This window comes from Dama dama, chromosome 18 (genome assembly GCF_033118175.1).
Source record: "Dama dama isolate Ldn47 chromosome 18, ASM3311817v1, whole genome shotgun sequence".
Lineage (NCBI taxonomy): Eukaryota > Metazoa > Chordata > Mammalia > Artiodactyla > Cervidae > Dama > Dama dama.
In genome coordinates, this window is record NC_083698.1 from 93,444,632 (window position 1) to 93,459,443 (window position 14,812).

Genomic DNA, 14,812 nt, shown 5'->3' on the forward strand with positions numbered 1-14,812 from the left:
AGAGTGTTTTGCCTATGTTCTCCTCTAGGAGTTTTATAGTTTCTGGTCTTACATTTAGATCTTTAATCCATTTTGAGTTTATTTTTGTGTATGGTGTTAGAAAGTGTTCTAGTTTCATTCTTTTACAAGTGGTTGACCAGTTTTCCCAGCACCACTTGTTAAAGAGGTTGGCTTTTTACCATTGTATATCCTTGCCTCCTTTGTCAAAGATAAGGTGTCCATAGGTTCGTGGATTTATCTCTGGGCTTTCTATTCTGTTCCATTGATCTATATTTCTGTCTTTGTGCCAGTACCATACTGTCTTGATGACAGCCGCTATGGAAAACAGTGTGATTTCTTAAAAAACTGGAAATAGAACTGCCATATGACCCAGCAATCCCACTTCTGGGCATACACACTGAGGAAACCAGATCTGAAAGAGACACGTGCACCCCAATGTTCATCACAGCACTGTTTATAATAGCCAGGACATGGAAGCAACCTAGATGCCCATCAGCAGATGAATGGATAAGGAAGCTGTGGTACATATACACCATGGAATATTACTCAGCCGTTAAAAAGAATTCATTTGAACCAGTCCTAATGAGATGGATGAAGCTGGAGCCCATTATACAGAGTGAAGTAAGCCAGAAAGATAAAGAACATTACAGCATACTGACACATGTATATGGAATTTAGAAAGGTAATAACGATAACCCTATATGCAGAACAGAAAAAGAGACACAGAAATACAGAACAGACTTTTGAACTTTGTGGGAGAATGCGAGGGTGGGATATTTCAAAAGAACAGCATGTATACTATCTATGGTGAAACAGATCACCAGCCCAGGTGGGATGCATGAGACAAGTGCTCGGGCCTGGTGCACTGGGAAGACCCAGAGGAATCGGGTGGAGAGGGAGGTGGGAGGGGGGATCGGGATGGGGAATACATGTAAATCCATGGCTGATTCATATCAATGTATGACAAAACCCACTGGAAAAAAAAATAATAATAATAATAAAAAAAAAAAAGAAAATAAAAGTTATCATTGGATGCTTTTCAAAAAAAAAAAAAGAAGGAAACAGATATCCAGATACAGGAAGCACAGAGAGTTCCAAACAAGATAAACCCAAACAGACCTAGACCAAGACATATTTTAATAAAAATGGCTAAAGCTAAAGAGAGATTTCTAAAGACAGAAAGAGAGAAACAGTCAGCTATAGGGCTTCCCTGGTGGCTCACTGATAAAGAATTGATCCAGGAAGATCCCATATGATGCAGAGCAACTAAGCCCATGTACCACAACTACTGAGTCCGTACTCTAGAGCCTGAGGGTCACAACTACTGAAGCCTGCACTTTAAGGCCTGCACTCTACAGCAAGAGAAGCCACCACAATGAGAAGCCCTTGCACTGCAACTAGAGAGAAGCCCCTGCTCACTGCAACTAAAGAGAGCCTGTACAGCAACAAAGACCCAGCAAAGCCAAAAACAAATAAATAAAATTACTTTTTAAAACAAGCTAATTGTAACAGAACCCCCCATTAGGCTATGAGCTGATTTCTCCACAGAAACACTGAAGGTCAGAAGGGAGTGGCAAAACATATTCAAAGTCTTGAAAGGGAAAAATCTGTAGCCTAGATTACTCTACCCAGCAAGATCATCATTAGAAGAAACAAAGAATTTCTAAGACAAGCAAAAACTAAACAAATACAGCAATTTTAAAAACTACCCCAAAAGAAATATTGAAAGGGCTTCTCCAAATAGACAAAAAGCAAGAAGATATAGGAAGGAGGAAATCACAGTTGGAAAATAAATCATTTAAATTGGCCAGTACAGATTAAAAAAAAAAAAAAAAACCTAATTGTGAAAGTGATGATCAACACAAGGAACAGCAGAAAGATAAACATGAAAATGTAAAAACAGACACCAAAATCAGAAAATGTGGGCAAGGAGAATAAGAAAATACAGATTTTTTTAAAAACTGTGTTTGAGCCTATAACCTAAAGCAATCTAAAGCAATATGAAGGGATTAACACATGTGGGGGGAAAAAGGGGGGCTACCACAAATCAAAAACATAGATTCACAAAAACCAAAAAGAAGAGAACACAAGCATAAAATACATCAAACCACAAAAAGAAACAGAAGAATCAACTGGAAAACAAAGTTTAAAATGACAATAAATACATATGTATGAATAATTACCTTAAATGTCAATGAACTGAATGCTCCAATCAAAAGACACAAAGTGGCAGACTGGATTAAAAAACAAGAGCCTACAATATTCTGCCTACAGTATGAGACCCACCTTAGGGCAAAGGACACACATAGACTGAAAGTGAGGGGATGGAAAAAACATATTTCATACAAATGGAAATGACAAGAAAGGAGTTGCAATACTCGTATCAGATAAAATAGACCTTAAAGCAAAGGCTCTAAACAAAGATGAAGAGGAACACTATATAATGATAAAAGGATCAATACAAGGAAAGTATTTTACATTCATCCACATATATGCACCTAATATAGGAGCACTCAAGTACCTAAAACAAACACTGACATAAAAGGAGAAATTGATGAGCATACAACAGTAGGAGACTTTAACTTCTCACTCACATCAATGGACAGATCTTCTAGACAGAAAATCAGTAAGGCAACAGAGATCCTAAACAATACAATAGAATTGACGTTTTTCAGGACATTATAACCGCCTTCTTCCCCCAAAAAGAAAACATATTCTTTTCAAGTGCACATGAAACGTTCTCTAGGATTGACCACACACTAGGGCACAAACTAACCTCAACAAATTTAAGAGTATGGAAGGAGGCCCTGGAGCACGTGGTGTGGCGGCAGCTGGGCTGCGCGAGTCGTGCCAGACTCTCTGTGGTAATATCTGCTACGCCTCGCTAACTGGAGTGGAAAGTAAAAGGGACCGCCCCTCCTCCATCTTCTTTTTCCCCTCCCTGCCGCGCAGGCATGATGGCGGAAGCTGCAGCGACAGATACCGTTGGAGAGGCTAAGGCAGCAATGGCCGTAGGGGAGAAGGTTCCTCTGGGCCGGAGCTTCTCGAGCAAGCGGCCCTTCGAGCCCTAGGCGTTGAGTCGCAGCAGGAGCTGGCGGCTCACTGGCTTTGGCATGAAGGGCTGAGCCTGCAAGGTCCCCCAGGAGACGCTGCTCAAACTCCTGGCGGGACTGACGCGACCGGAAGTGCGACTGGCGCCAGGCGCCAGGCCGGGGCCTGGTCGGAGGCCTTGAAGAGACGGCCCAGGAAGCAGATCTGCCCGGTGAGGGCAGCACCCAGCCCGCCCTTCCCCACCCTCCGCATTGGGATGGACTCCTGCGTCATACCCCTGAGGCACGGGGTGGGGGTGGGGGGGCTGTCCCTGGTGCAGACCACCGACCTCTTTTACCCCTTGGTGGAAGATCCCTACAGTAATGGGGCCCATCGCCTGCGCCAACGTGCTGAGTGACCTCTACACCATGGGCATTACTGAGTGTGACAACGTTTTTGCTACTCAGTGTCAGAGAATGCCTGAGGAGGAGTGATCAAAGGCTTTCAGGATGCTGCTGAGGAAGGAGGGACTGCAGTGACTGATGGGCAAACAGTGGTATTATCATCAGTGGAGTTGCCACTGGGTATGTCAACCAAATGAATTCATCCTGCCTGACAGCGGGGCTGTTGGGGATGTGCTTGTGTTAACTAAACCCTTAGGAACCCAAGTTGCCTGTCAATGCCCACTAATGGCTGGGTAATCCTGAAGGATGGAATAAGAAAAAGATGGTGTTCTCCAGAGAAGAGGTAGAGCTGGGCTATCAGGAAGCTATGTTCAACATGGCTACCCTCAATAGCATTGCTGCCAGACAAATGCACACGTTTTAATGCCCACGCAGCCACAGATATCACCGGCTTTGGCATTCTAGGTCACTCTCAGAACCTTGTAAAAGAAAATAGAAATGAAGTGTCTTTTGTCATTTGTAATCTGCCCATCATTGTCAACATGGCTGCCATCAGCCAGGCCAGCAGGTGCTCTGGTTTCCTGCAAGGAACCTCAGCAGACACTTCTGGAGGGCTACTGATTTATCTGCCAAGAGACGAGGCAGCTCACTTTTGTTCAGAAATCAAATCTTCAAAGTATGGAGAAGGTCGTCAAGCCTGGATTGTCAGTATTGTTGAAAAGGGAAACCAAACAGCCTGGATCATTGACAAGCCTCGCTTATTGAGGCCCTACCTTGCGAGGCCACTGCTACTGCTCTTGCTCCTGAGAACTCCGGTGCCTCCTCTGAGCCTGGCTTGTTAGATGGAATAGCAGAAGTTGTACACAAGCATGGACCATTCTCTAGAGTTGATTTTAGGAAGAAATTTCCAAAGAAGCCTGCCTGCTTAGTACTTCCAGCTGCTTTTCCTAGGTAATTTGAATCAGCCCATCAAAAACTGCAGGTTCCAAGGCCAGAAGTAACATTTTGGACTTCCAAGGGGTAGATTTGTTCATCTCTTGAGTGGAAAAAGAGCAGGAAACCCCCTGTTTCCTCTTTCCAAGAGCAAGATGAGATTATTCAGGTTTGAGATATTTTTCTTGGCACAGGGTTAATTGATTTCTTCACAAGGAGTGAGATTATTTATTAAAATTACATGGACACCAAAAATAAATTGCAAAATGAAAAACACTTGGATCAGAAGCAAATAAGTTTGGACCAATACTGTTGATAAATTGAAACTGTTATGAGAGATTAAAATGCAATGTCAAATTCTTATTAGACTACTCTGAAATACTGGCTCTTTCCTACTCTGGACAAGAATTGAGCAGCTTGTCCAATGACTGGGAAAAGAGGACCTCCAACCACCTTACTTGATCTCTGCTAATGACATCTCTCTCTAAACCCCTTTAAGGACTGGGAGAGGCAGAGCAAACCCCAGAGCCCAGGCCTTGGTGGATATTAAGATGTTAAATCTTGTGTTGAAAATTCCTGGTGATTTCATCAATAAAGCAATTTCTAGTGAAATAAAGAATTTCGTTGAAAAAAAAAAAAGTTACTTCAAGCATCTTGTCTGACCACAACAGCATAAAACTATAGATCAAATACAAGAAAAGAAATGAGAAAACATACAAACAAACAATTATATGGGGACTAAACAACATACAAAAAAACCAATGGGTCAGTGAGGAAATCAAAAAGGAAATTAAAAAATACCTTGAAACAATGACAACGAAAATAAAACCATACAAAAATCTATAGACTGTACTAAAAGCAGTTCCTAGAAGGACATTCACAGTGATACAGGCCTTACTGAAAATATTAGAAAAATCTGAAATAATAACCTACCACCTAAAGTAATTAGAAAAAGAAGAACAAACAAAATCTAAAGTCAGAAGAAGGAAATAATAAAGACTGTGTGTGAAAGTTGCTCAGTTGTGTCTGACTCGTTGAGACCCCATGATGGTAGCCTGCCAGGCTTCTCTGTCTATGGAATTCTCCAAGAAATTCTACTGGTGTAAGTAGCCATTCCCTTCCTCAGGGTATCTTCCCAACCCAGGCATTGAACCCAGGTCTCCCTATTACAGGCAGATTTTTTGCCATCTGAGCCACCATGGAAGATTAGTGAGTGAATAAATAAAATAGAAATTAAAAGGGCAACAGAAAAAATAAATCAATAAAACCAAGAGCTGGTTCTTTGAAAGGGTGAACAAAACTGACAAACCTCTGGCCAGGATCACCAAGAATTAAAGAGAGAAGAGACCAAGTAAGAAATGAAAAGGGAGAAATCACAACTGATAACACAGAAACACATAAAAACCTTAACAGAATACTATAAACAATTACACGCCAACACAGGTAAAAGCCCAGAAGAAACAGACAACTTTCTACAAACATAGAAGCCCACCAAAACTGAATCAAGAAATAGATAATTTGATGAGACCAATCACTAGAAGTGAGATAGAATCTGTAACGAAAAAAACAAAAACAAATAAAACACCCTATAAACAAAATTTCAGGACCAGACAGCTTCACAGGCAAATTCTACCAAACACACAAAGAAGAACTTATACTGATTCTTCTCAAAGAGGAGGGAACACTCCCAAAGACATTTTACAAAGCCACCATCACCCTGATGTCAAAATCAGACAAAAGATACCACCAAAAAATAAAATTGCAGGCCAATATCTCTGAGGAATATAGATGCAAAAACCCTCAACAAAATATTAGCAAATCAAATCCAACAACACATAGAAAAGATCATACACCATGACCAAGTGGGATTAACCCCAAATTCACAAGGATGTTTCAACATATGCAAAATCAATGTAATACACATTAACAAAAGAAAAGTAAAAAAGTACATGATCATCTCAATAGATACAGAAAAAGCAATTGACAAAATTCAACATCCATTTGTGATTAAAAAAAAAAAGAAAAACTCTTACCAAAGTGGGTATAGAGGGAACATATCTCAACATAATAGAAGTCATTTATGACAAACTCACAGCCATTTTAATACTCAATATAATCGGAGAAGGCAATGGCACCCCACTCCAGTACTCTTGCCTGGAAAATCCCACGGATGGAGGAGCCTGGTAGGCTGCAGTCCATGGGGTTGCTAAGAGTCAGACACGACTGAGCAACTTCACTTTCACTTTTCACTTTCATGCGTTGGAAAAGGAAATGGCAACCCACTCCAGTGTTCTTGCCTGGAGAATCCCAGGGACGGGGGAGCCTGGTGGGCTGCCATCTATGGGATCGCACAGAGTCGGACACAACTGATGTGACTTAGCAGCAGGAGCAGCAGCAGCAGCAGGACTCAATATAATACTTTTAGCAAGAAAGCTTTCTTGCTAAAATCTGGAATAAGACAAGGATGCCCACTCTCACCACTTTTATTTAACATTGTATTGCTGTATAGCCACAGCAATCAAACAAGAAATAAAAAAATATCCAAATCAGAAGGAAAGATAAAATTGTCACTATATGCAGATACTATGAAACTATATATACAAAACTCTAAGATCTCCACACAAAAGTTACTAGATCTAATAAATGAATTCAGCAAAGTGCAGAATACAAGATTAACATTCAGAAATTAATTGCATTTCTTTATACAAACAATGAAATAACAAACAGAACATAGGAAAAAAAAAAAAATTTAAAAAAATCATGCCAGAAAACAAAACAAAAAAATAGGAATAAACCTGACCAAGGAGGTAAAAGACTTATATGCCGAGAACTATAAAACACTAATAAAGGAAATCAAAGAGGATTCAAAGAAATTGGAGACTATCCCATGCTCTTGATTTGGAAGAATTCATATTGTTAAAATGGCAATACCATCCAAAGCAATCTACAGATTTCATGCGATCCCTATAAAACTACCCATGATATTTTTCACAGAACAAGAATAAATAACCCCAAAATGTATATGGAACCATAGAAGACCCAGAATTGCCAAAGCAATCCTAAGGGGGGGGGGGGGGGGTGAAGCCAGAGATATAACTCTTCCAGACTTCAGACAATACTGTTAATAAAAAGCTACAGTAATCAAACCCTGCAGGAGGGCATGGCAACCCACTCCAGTATTCTTGCCTGGAGAATTCCACGGACAGAGGAGCCTGGTGGGCTACAGTCCATGGGGTCACAAAGAGTCAGACACAACTGAGCGACTAACACAGAGTAATCAAAACAGTGTGGTGTTGGTACAAAAAACATATATACAGATCAATGGACCAGAACAGAGAACCCAGAAATAAACCCACACACCTACAGTCAATTAATCTTTGACAAGGAAGACAAGAATATAAAATGGGAAAAAGACAGTCTCTTCAGCAAGTGGTACTGGGAAAGTTGAACAGCTGCATATAAATCAATGAAGTGAGAACACAACCTCATACCATGCACAAAAATAAACTCAAAATGTCTTAAAGTCTTAAACATAAGACATGATACCATAAAACAAGAGAACATAGGCAAAACATTTTCTCACATAAATCATACCAATGTTTTCTTAGGTAAATATCCCAAGGCAACAGAAATAAAATAAACAAATGTGACCTTACAAGCTTTGGCAGAGCAAAGGAAACCGTTAAAAAAAAAAAAAAATCTACAGAATGAAAACCGTAGCATCATTTGCAAATGATGTGCCATACAAGGGCTTAATCTGCAAAACATACAAACAGCTCATATAACCCAACAACAAAGAAAACAACCCAATCAAGAAATGGACAGAAGACCTTAGTAGACAATTCTCCAAAGAAGATATACAGATGGCCCATAAAAAAATATTCAACATCACTAATTATTAGAGAAATGCAAATCAAAACTACAATGAGGTACCACCTCACACCAGTCAGAATGACCCATCATTAAGTCTACAAAAACAAATGCTGAAGAGGGTGTGGAGAAAAGGGAACTCTCCTATACTGTTGGTGGGAATATAAGTTGGTGCAACCACTATGCAAAACAGTATGGAGGTTCCTCAGAAAATTAAACACAGACTTATCTTATGTTCCAGCAAACCCACTCCTGTGCATACATCCAGAGATAACTCTAATTCAAAAAGATACACATACGCCAATGTTCAAAGTAGCACTACTCACAATAGCTAAGACAGGGATACAACTTAAATGTCCATCAACAGATGAATGGATAAAGAAGAATATAGTACACACATACAATGGAATATTATTTGGCCATAAAAAAAACAAAATAATGCCATTTGCAGCAATGTGGATGCAACTAGAGAATATCATGCTAAGTGAAGTCAGAAAGAGAAAGACCATATGACATCATTTATATGTGGAATCTAAAAATGGCAAAAATGAACCCATCTATAAAACAGAAACAGAATCACAGACATAGAGATCAGATTTGTGATTGCTAACGCGGAGGGGAGAACAGGGATGGACTGAGGAGTTTGGGGTTAGCAGATGCAAACTATTATACATAGAATGGATAAATAACAAGGTCCTACTGTATAACACAGGGAACTATATCCAGTCTCCTGCGATATACCATAATGGAAAAGAATATTTAAAAACACGTATGTGGTAGTGGTTGGTGGTTTAGTCGCTAAGTGATGTCCGACTCTTGCAACCCCGTGGACTGTAGCCTACCAGGCTCCTCTGTCAATGGGATTCTCCAGGCAAGAATATTGGAGTGGGTAGCTATTTCCTTCTCCAGGGGATCTTTCCAATCCAGGAATCAAACCCAGGTCTCCTGGATTGCAGGTAAGTTAAGATTCTTAACCTACTGAGCTACAAGGGAAGCACTCCCCCACCCCCACAAAAATGTATGTATGTGTATAACTGAGTCACTTTGCTGAACAGCAGAGATCGGCACGTTAGAATTTTTTTAAATGTTAAAAATAAATGATTGAAATCAAGATCTTGAAAGCATAGCCATACCCCCATATTCACTGCAGCACTATTTGTAATGATGATACAGAAACAAGTGAAATGTCCATGGACAGGTGAATAGATACAGAAAATGTGGTATAAACATATAATATTATTCAACCTTAAAAAAGAAGGAAATGATATCATTTGCAACAACATGTAAGACATGCTAAATGAAGTCAGTCAGTCACAAAAGGGCAAATACTGCATGACTCCTCTCACATGAAGCATCTAAAATCAAACTTACAGAAGCAGACAATAGAATGGAGACTGCCAAGGTCAAGGGGGAAGGGAAAATGGGGACCTGTTGTTTAACGGGTGTAAGTTTTCAGTTATACAAAGTGAGTAAGTTCAAAACATACCTGTGCATTGTAGTACATATGGTTAACAATTCCGTATTGTACACCTTGGGATTTGTTAGGAGGGTACATCTTATGTTCAGTGTTCTTATCATAAAAAAGAACACAAGGAAATTTTAGAGGTGATGGATATGTTTATTACCTTGATTATGATGGCTTCATGGGTGTTATTTTATAATAATACCTGTCTCCACAGTAGGTATTATTATGCCCAGTTCATTGCTAAAGAGACTGAGGGCCATATGACACTGAGTTAGGTAAGTCTCTCAGGGCTACCTGGCAAATAAATGGTGTTTGCATTTTATTATTACTCTGTTTATTATTATCATTGTTATTACTTTTTTCTTTTTTGCCACGTGGCATGTGGGATCTTAGTTCCCCCACCAGGGATCGCCTCGTGCCCCTGCACTGGAAGTGCTGAGTCTTAGCCACTGCACCACCAAGAAGGTCCCTCCCCCCAACTTTTTTTTTTTTATTCAGTGGTTTTTAGTATATTTAGAGTAGTGCAGTCATTTCCATTATTTAATTTTAGGACATTCCAAAAGAAATTCCATATCCATTAGGAATCAGTCCCCATTTCCCCCTCCCGTTGACAATCTAATCTTTGTCTCTATTTCCATAGGATTTTTATATCTCCCTAATGTGCCCACATAATTCAATTTTTAAGAAATCAATTTACAGAACTTTTCAAGAACACAATGCTGTATAGCTACCGATGGAACAATTTAACTTGAATAATTCATTTGAAAACATCAGAGTACAAAACTAGATCTTTTTCCCCTAAATCACTTATTTTCTTGAACTTTATTCCTCAGGAATTATAATCACTAACTGCAAATCATTTCTGTTTGAATTCTCTTTGGCAAGAATCCAAAGTTTTACTTTTAGAAAATGTCCTTATTGGATTTAACATTAGGCACTTGATTAAAAAAATAAAATGACAAAAAGAAAATGTTTCAGATTGTTTTCCTGATCTAAGACACTTCACCTAGATAGGGAACTGATGTGTATCTTGATTCCGAAGTAGAAGGTGAACTCTCTCAGAAGGAAGGTCAAGGCACTCATTCACTACTTCATGCTTGCCCTATACACTGCATGGGTGCTTTGTATTTTATTATAGGTCCCAATCATAGGTACAAAATCAGAAAGAAAAACCTAAATTTGTTTTCCAATTTGGAAGAGAATGGTTAAAAATGCTCACTTTACAAGTCACTTTAGTATTTCCATTCATACTTGGTGTTCCATACCTAATGATTCCAAGAAAACCATAGAGGAAGCACAGTGCCTGCTCTACAAAATTTTATTAGCTTTCCACTATGATGTCCCAAGATAAGAGTTACGAATTATGGGAAGCCAAATCTACAAAGAACCTTGAAGCCTATCTAGTCCAACCAGTTCTTATTTTCTCAACCTGAAACATGATTAAGTTGGAGTTGCCCAAGCAAATTAGGAAAAAACTGCTATTCAGTCTGGGGTCCCACTCATTAAATTAGCAAATGTACCCCTTACCACTGTATGCAAACATTCAAATGAATAATGCAGAAAAACATTCTGTATAGTTGTATTTACCCACAACTTTTCAGGAACAGTTAATAAAACAGAGTTGTTGTTTATCACTAAGTCATGTCCAACTCTGCAACCCCATGGACTGTAGCCCACCAGGCTCCTCTGTCCATGGGATTCTCCAGGCAAGAATCCTGGAGTAAGTTGCCATGCACTCCTCCAGTGCATCTTCCTGGCCAAGGGATGGAACCCTCATCTCCTAAATTGCAGCCGGATACTTTACCACTGAGCCACCTGGGAAGCCCAATAAAACGGGTATACGAATACTGAAACAAAAGTTGTTAGAAGGGGAACAAACCGAATATGAGCTTCAGGCATTTAATCCTTCAAAACCCTGTGAGGCTGGCAGAGCTATCACTATCCTTTCACAGCTCAGAGAACAGACTCAGAAAGCCTAAATAATTAAGCTAAGGGCTCACAACTGGTTTAAAAAAAAAAAAAAGGCTCTCAGTTGCTAGCATATTCTGATGTCATACAGCCTTTGGCAAGATTTAATTTAATGGCATATTCAACATAAACACACTATTATTTTCTGACCTTCATTTCCATGGCTGACCTGATTTCATCACATTTTTGTATTTTTAAACCAATTTCCAAAGTGATCTTCCTTTGCAGTGTACCAGCTGACAGCTGGATGCATCTTTTCCTTTCATTTTCATATCATTCACCACTTACTCCCACGAATGACAAATGACAGATCTTTATGAACACTTTTTGCATAATAAAATTTCAAGCTCTGTAATTGCAAAAATTAACCCCACAGAACTCCCTTAAGTAAACTGGTTGCTTCAGAATAACTTAATCAATCAATAGTGTCATGAAAATAAAATACAAGTCTCATAGGCACCACATGAGGAATTGACCAAAACTATGGGCTGCTCCAGTTTAAAAATAACAGGAAGGCTGAAAAAGATCTTGGACTAGGAGTTTAGATTCTTGGGTTCCAGTTCTGGTTCCGCCACTTACAAGTGATAAAAGAGGACCTAATTTCTTGGGACGTGTTTCACTTTCAGTAAAACAGAGAATATAATTGTTGATCTATCTTGTACATAAGATTGTTCTGATAGGCAACGGAGAAAATTGTGCAGATTTTAAAACGAAGTGTTAAACAGCACAGATATTATTTTATAGGTGGAAAAAGGAAGCCCAGAGAGGCTAAATAACTTGAAAACGTCACACAGCCAGGGCAATGACAGAGCCAAAGGCTGAAACTCATATGAGATTTTCAGTCTTGAGCTTTTCCAGTCCACCTGTCGCCTTTTCTGTACAGTTTCTGCTCAATGACCTTTGCACATTGTTACTTAACACTGTTTGTGTGCCACCTCAATAAAGCCTAGTGTCCTTTGGACAGAGAAGGCAATGGCACCCCACTCCAGTACTCTTGCCTGGAAAATCCCATGTACAGAGGAGCCTGGTAGGCGGCAGTCCATGGGGTCTCTAAGAGTCGGACACGACTAGAGCGACTTAGCAGCAGCAGCAGTGTCCTTTGGGAAAGTGTCATAACCATTCTTAATTTATAAAGTTTTACGCCTCAAATTGCAAGCTTCCTAATTTATTTAATAGTATCTTAATGCTGGAAAGTCTGTGTCCGGTCAATTAGACCACTTTCTGTCTAAGAATTCGTTCTACTACATCCCCAAGAGGTATGCTGGGCGAAGTATCATAACCATCTCTAAGGCCAATAAAACAAATGTTTTGCAGCCTACTTTAATACAACTGAAACTTTCTTTGCAGCGTAAACCAAGTCAGACTGCTTTTTAAGTCCAAGCTTTGCTCAAGTCATACAAGAGGCACTAGCAGGAATCGAGAAGAACTCGGGGGGATCTTGGCTTCTGCCACGAGCTCCCTTCGACCTTGGCGGGTGGGAAACTCTACAGGCTTCAATCCTCCAGGGTATGAAAGGGGGGGTGACGACAGCAAACACCCCGAGGGTTCCCCTCGAGAGATGCTGAGAAACTGTTGGGCAGGAGAGCTGACGGTTCATAGGATGACGGATCAGCCAATTCAGAGAGGTCCCAGGTAGTCCAGAGCAGACCCGTGCGCAGGCGGTTCCATCCCGGCCCGCGCGCGCCTCCGGGAGGGAACGGCAACAAGACGGGGCCGGGAGGTGGGGGTGGAGGGCAGGGCTGCGGCGCTCGGGGGCGCCCCTTCTCCCGCTTCTTTTGTGCGACCGGCGGGGGTCACTCACCGTGCCAGGAGCTCTAGGAAGATCACGTTACTGCAGCAGCCTGCGAAAACCAGGCCCACCGCGAAGGCCGGGCGCATGGCCAGGACAGGGGAAGGGGAGCGAGAGCGCAGAGGAAGCGCCCAACTAGACCACTACCCCAGGAAGCCCGGCTACCGCCTCGTCGCGGCACTGAACATCACCACCGTCCTGGAGCGCCGCTCTCCCAGGGTCGTGACGGTCTCCCTTTTCCAAGCGGCTGCCACCAACGCTGCCGGTCAAGGAGCTGTAGTTCGCCGTCAACCAGAGCCCCATTCATACGAGGGGGCGTCCGAGTCCAGGCTAGACTACACTTCCCAGAATGGCGCGCGCCCGTACGTCAGGCTACGACGTACTCCACTTCTGCCGGGCAGCTCAATCGGAGAGAGAGGCGAGGTACCCGTCATGCCTCGCGCAGCAGCGAGCCGCGAAGCTTTCTGGGAAGTGAAGTTCCAACGCTGTCAATGTTGTTTCCCGTGAGGCAGCCAAAGGCTACGAAAGGGATTCGTCCATCATTTTCAGGGCAAACTCACAGCTGAGGGCACTAGAACAACACACCTGTGATTGATAAATAGAAGTGTTCTAGGATCTGACAATTCTCCTGAATTGGGAGAAAGTGCAAATTTTCTGAACTTCCTTCTCTACCTTTTGAGAAGAACTCTGGACTCAGGGAGCTGGTGATGAAAGGGAGGCCTGGCTGCTGCTGTCCATGGGGTCGCTAAGAGTCGGACACGACTGAGCGACTGAACTGAACTTGGACTCAGGAAGTTCTAGTACTCAGTCTTGGCTCAGCCACTAATCAGCTCAGCTAAGACAACCGGTTTCTTATTATAGGTGAAGATGGGAGCAGTAATGCCCATCTTGCTTCCCTGGTGACTTAGATGGTAAAGATTCCGCCTGCAATACGGGAGACTTGGCTTCGATCCCTGGATCGGGAAGATCCTCTGAAAGAAGGCATGACAAACCACTCCAGTATTCTTGCCTGGAGAATCCCCATGGACGGAGGAGCCTGGTGGGCTACTGTCCAGGCTACTGTCCAGGTCACCAAGAATTGAACACTACTGAAGCGACTAATTGAACGCGACTAAGCACAGAACACAGCAATGCCCATCTTACCTGGTGGCTGTGAGGATTAAAAGCTATGATCACCTGGGGATCTTGTGAAAATGCAGATCCTGAGGTTCTGCATTTCCAGCAAGTTCCCAGGTGCTGGTGATGCTATAGATCCATCCACCACACTTTGAAGTGTGTGTGCTGTTGTTCAGGCATGTCCAACTCTTTGCAACCCCACAGACTAGCCTGCAAGGCTCCTCTGTCTATGGGATC

At 41.6% G+C, this 14,812-nt stretch overlaps 1 protein-coding gene and 1 pseudogene across 1 annotated transcript in view; one reads left to right on the forward strand and one right to left on the reverse strand.

Annotated features, from left to right (window-relative positions):
- Nucleotides 1-13,812, reverse strand: part of SLC35B4 (solute carrier family 35 member B4) — a 40,633-nt gene extending 26,821 nt beyond the window's left edge. Inside the window, exon 1 of the mRNA XM_061165836.1 lies at nt 13,472-13,812. Within this exon, the coding sequence (XP_061021819.1) occupies nt 13,472-13,548 (77 nt within the window). The 5' untranslated portion in view covers nt 13,549-13,812. The remainder of the gene's footprint in view (nt 1-13,471) is intronic.
- Nucleotides 2,994-4,357, forward strand: LOC133072892 (selenide, water dikinase 2-like; annotated as a pseudogene).
- Nucleotides 13,813-14,812: the final 1,000 nt, after the last annotated feature.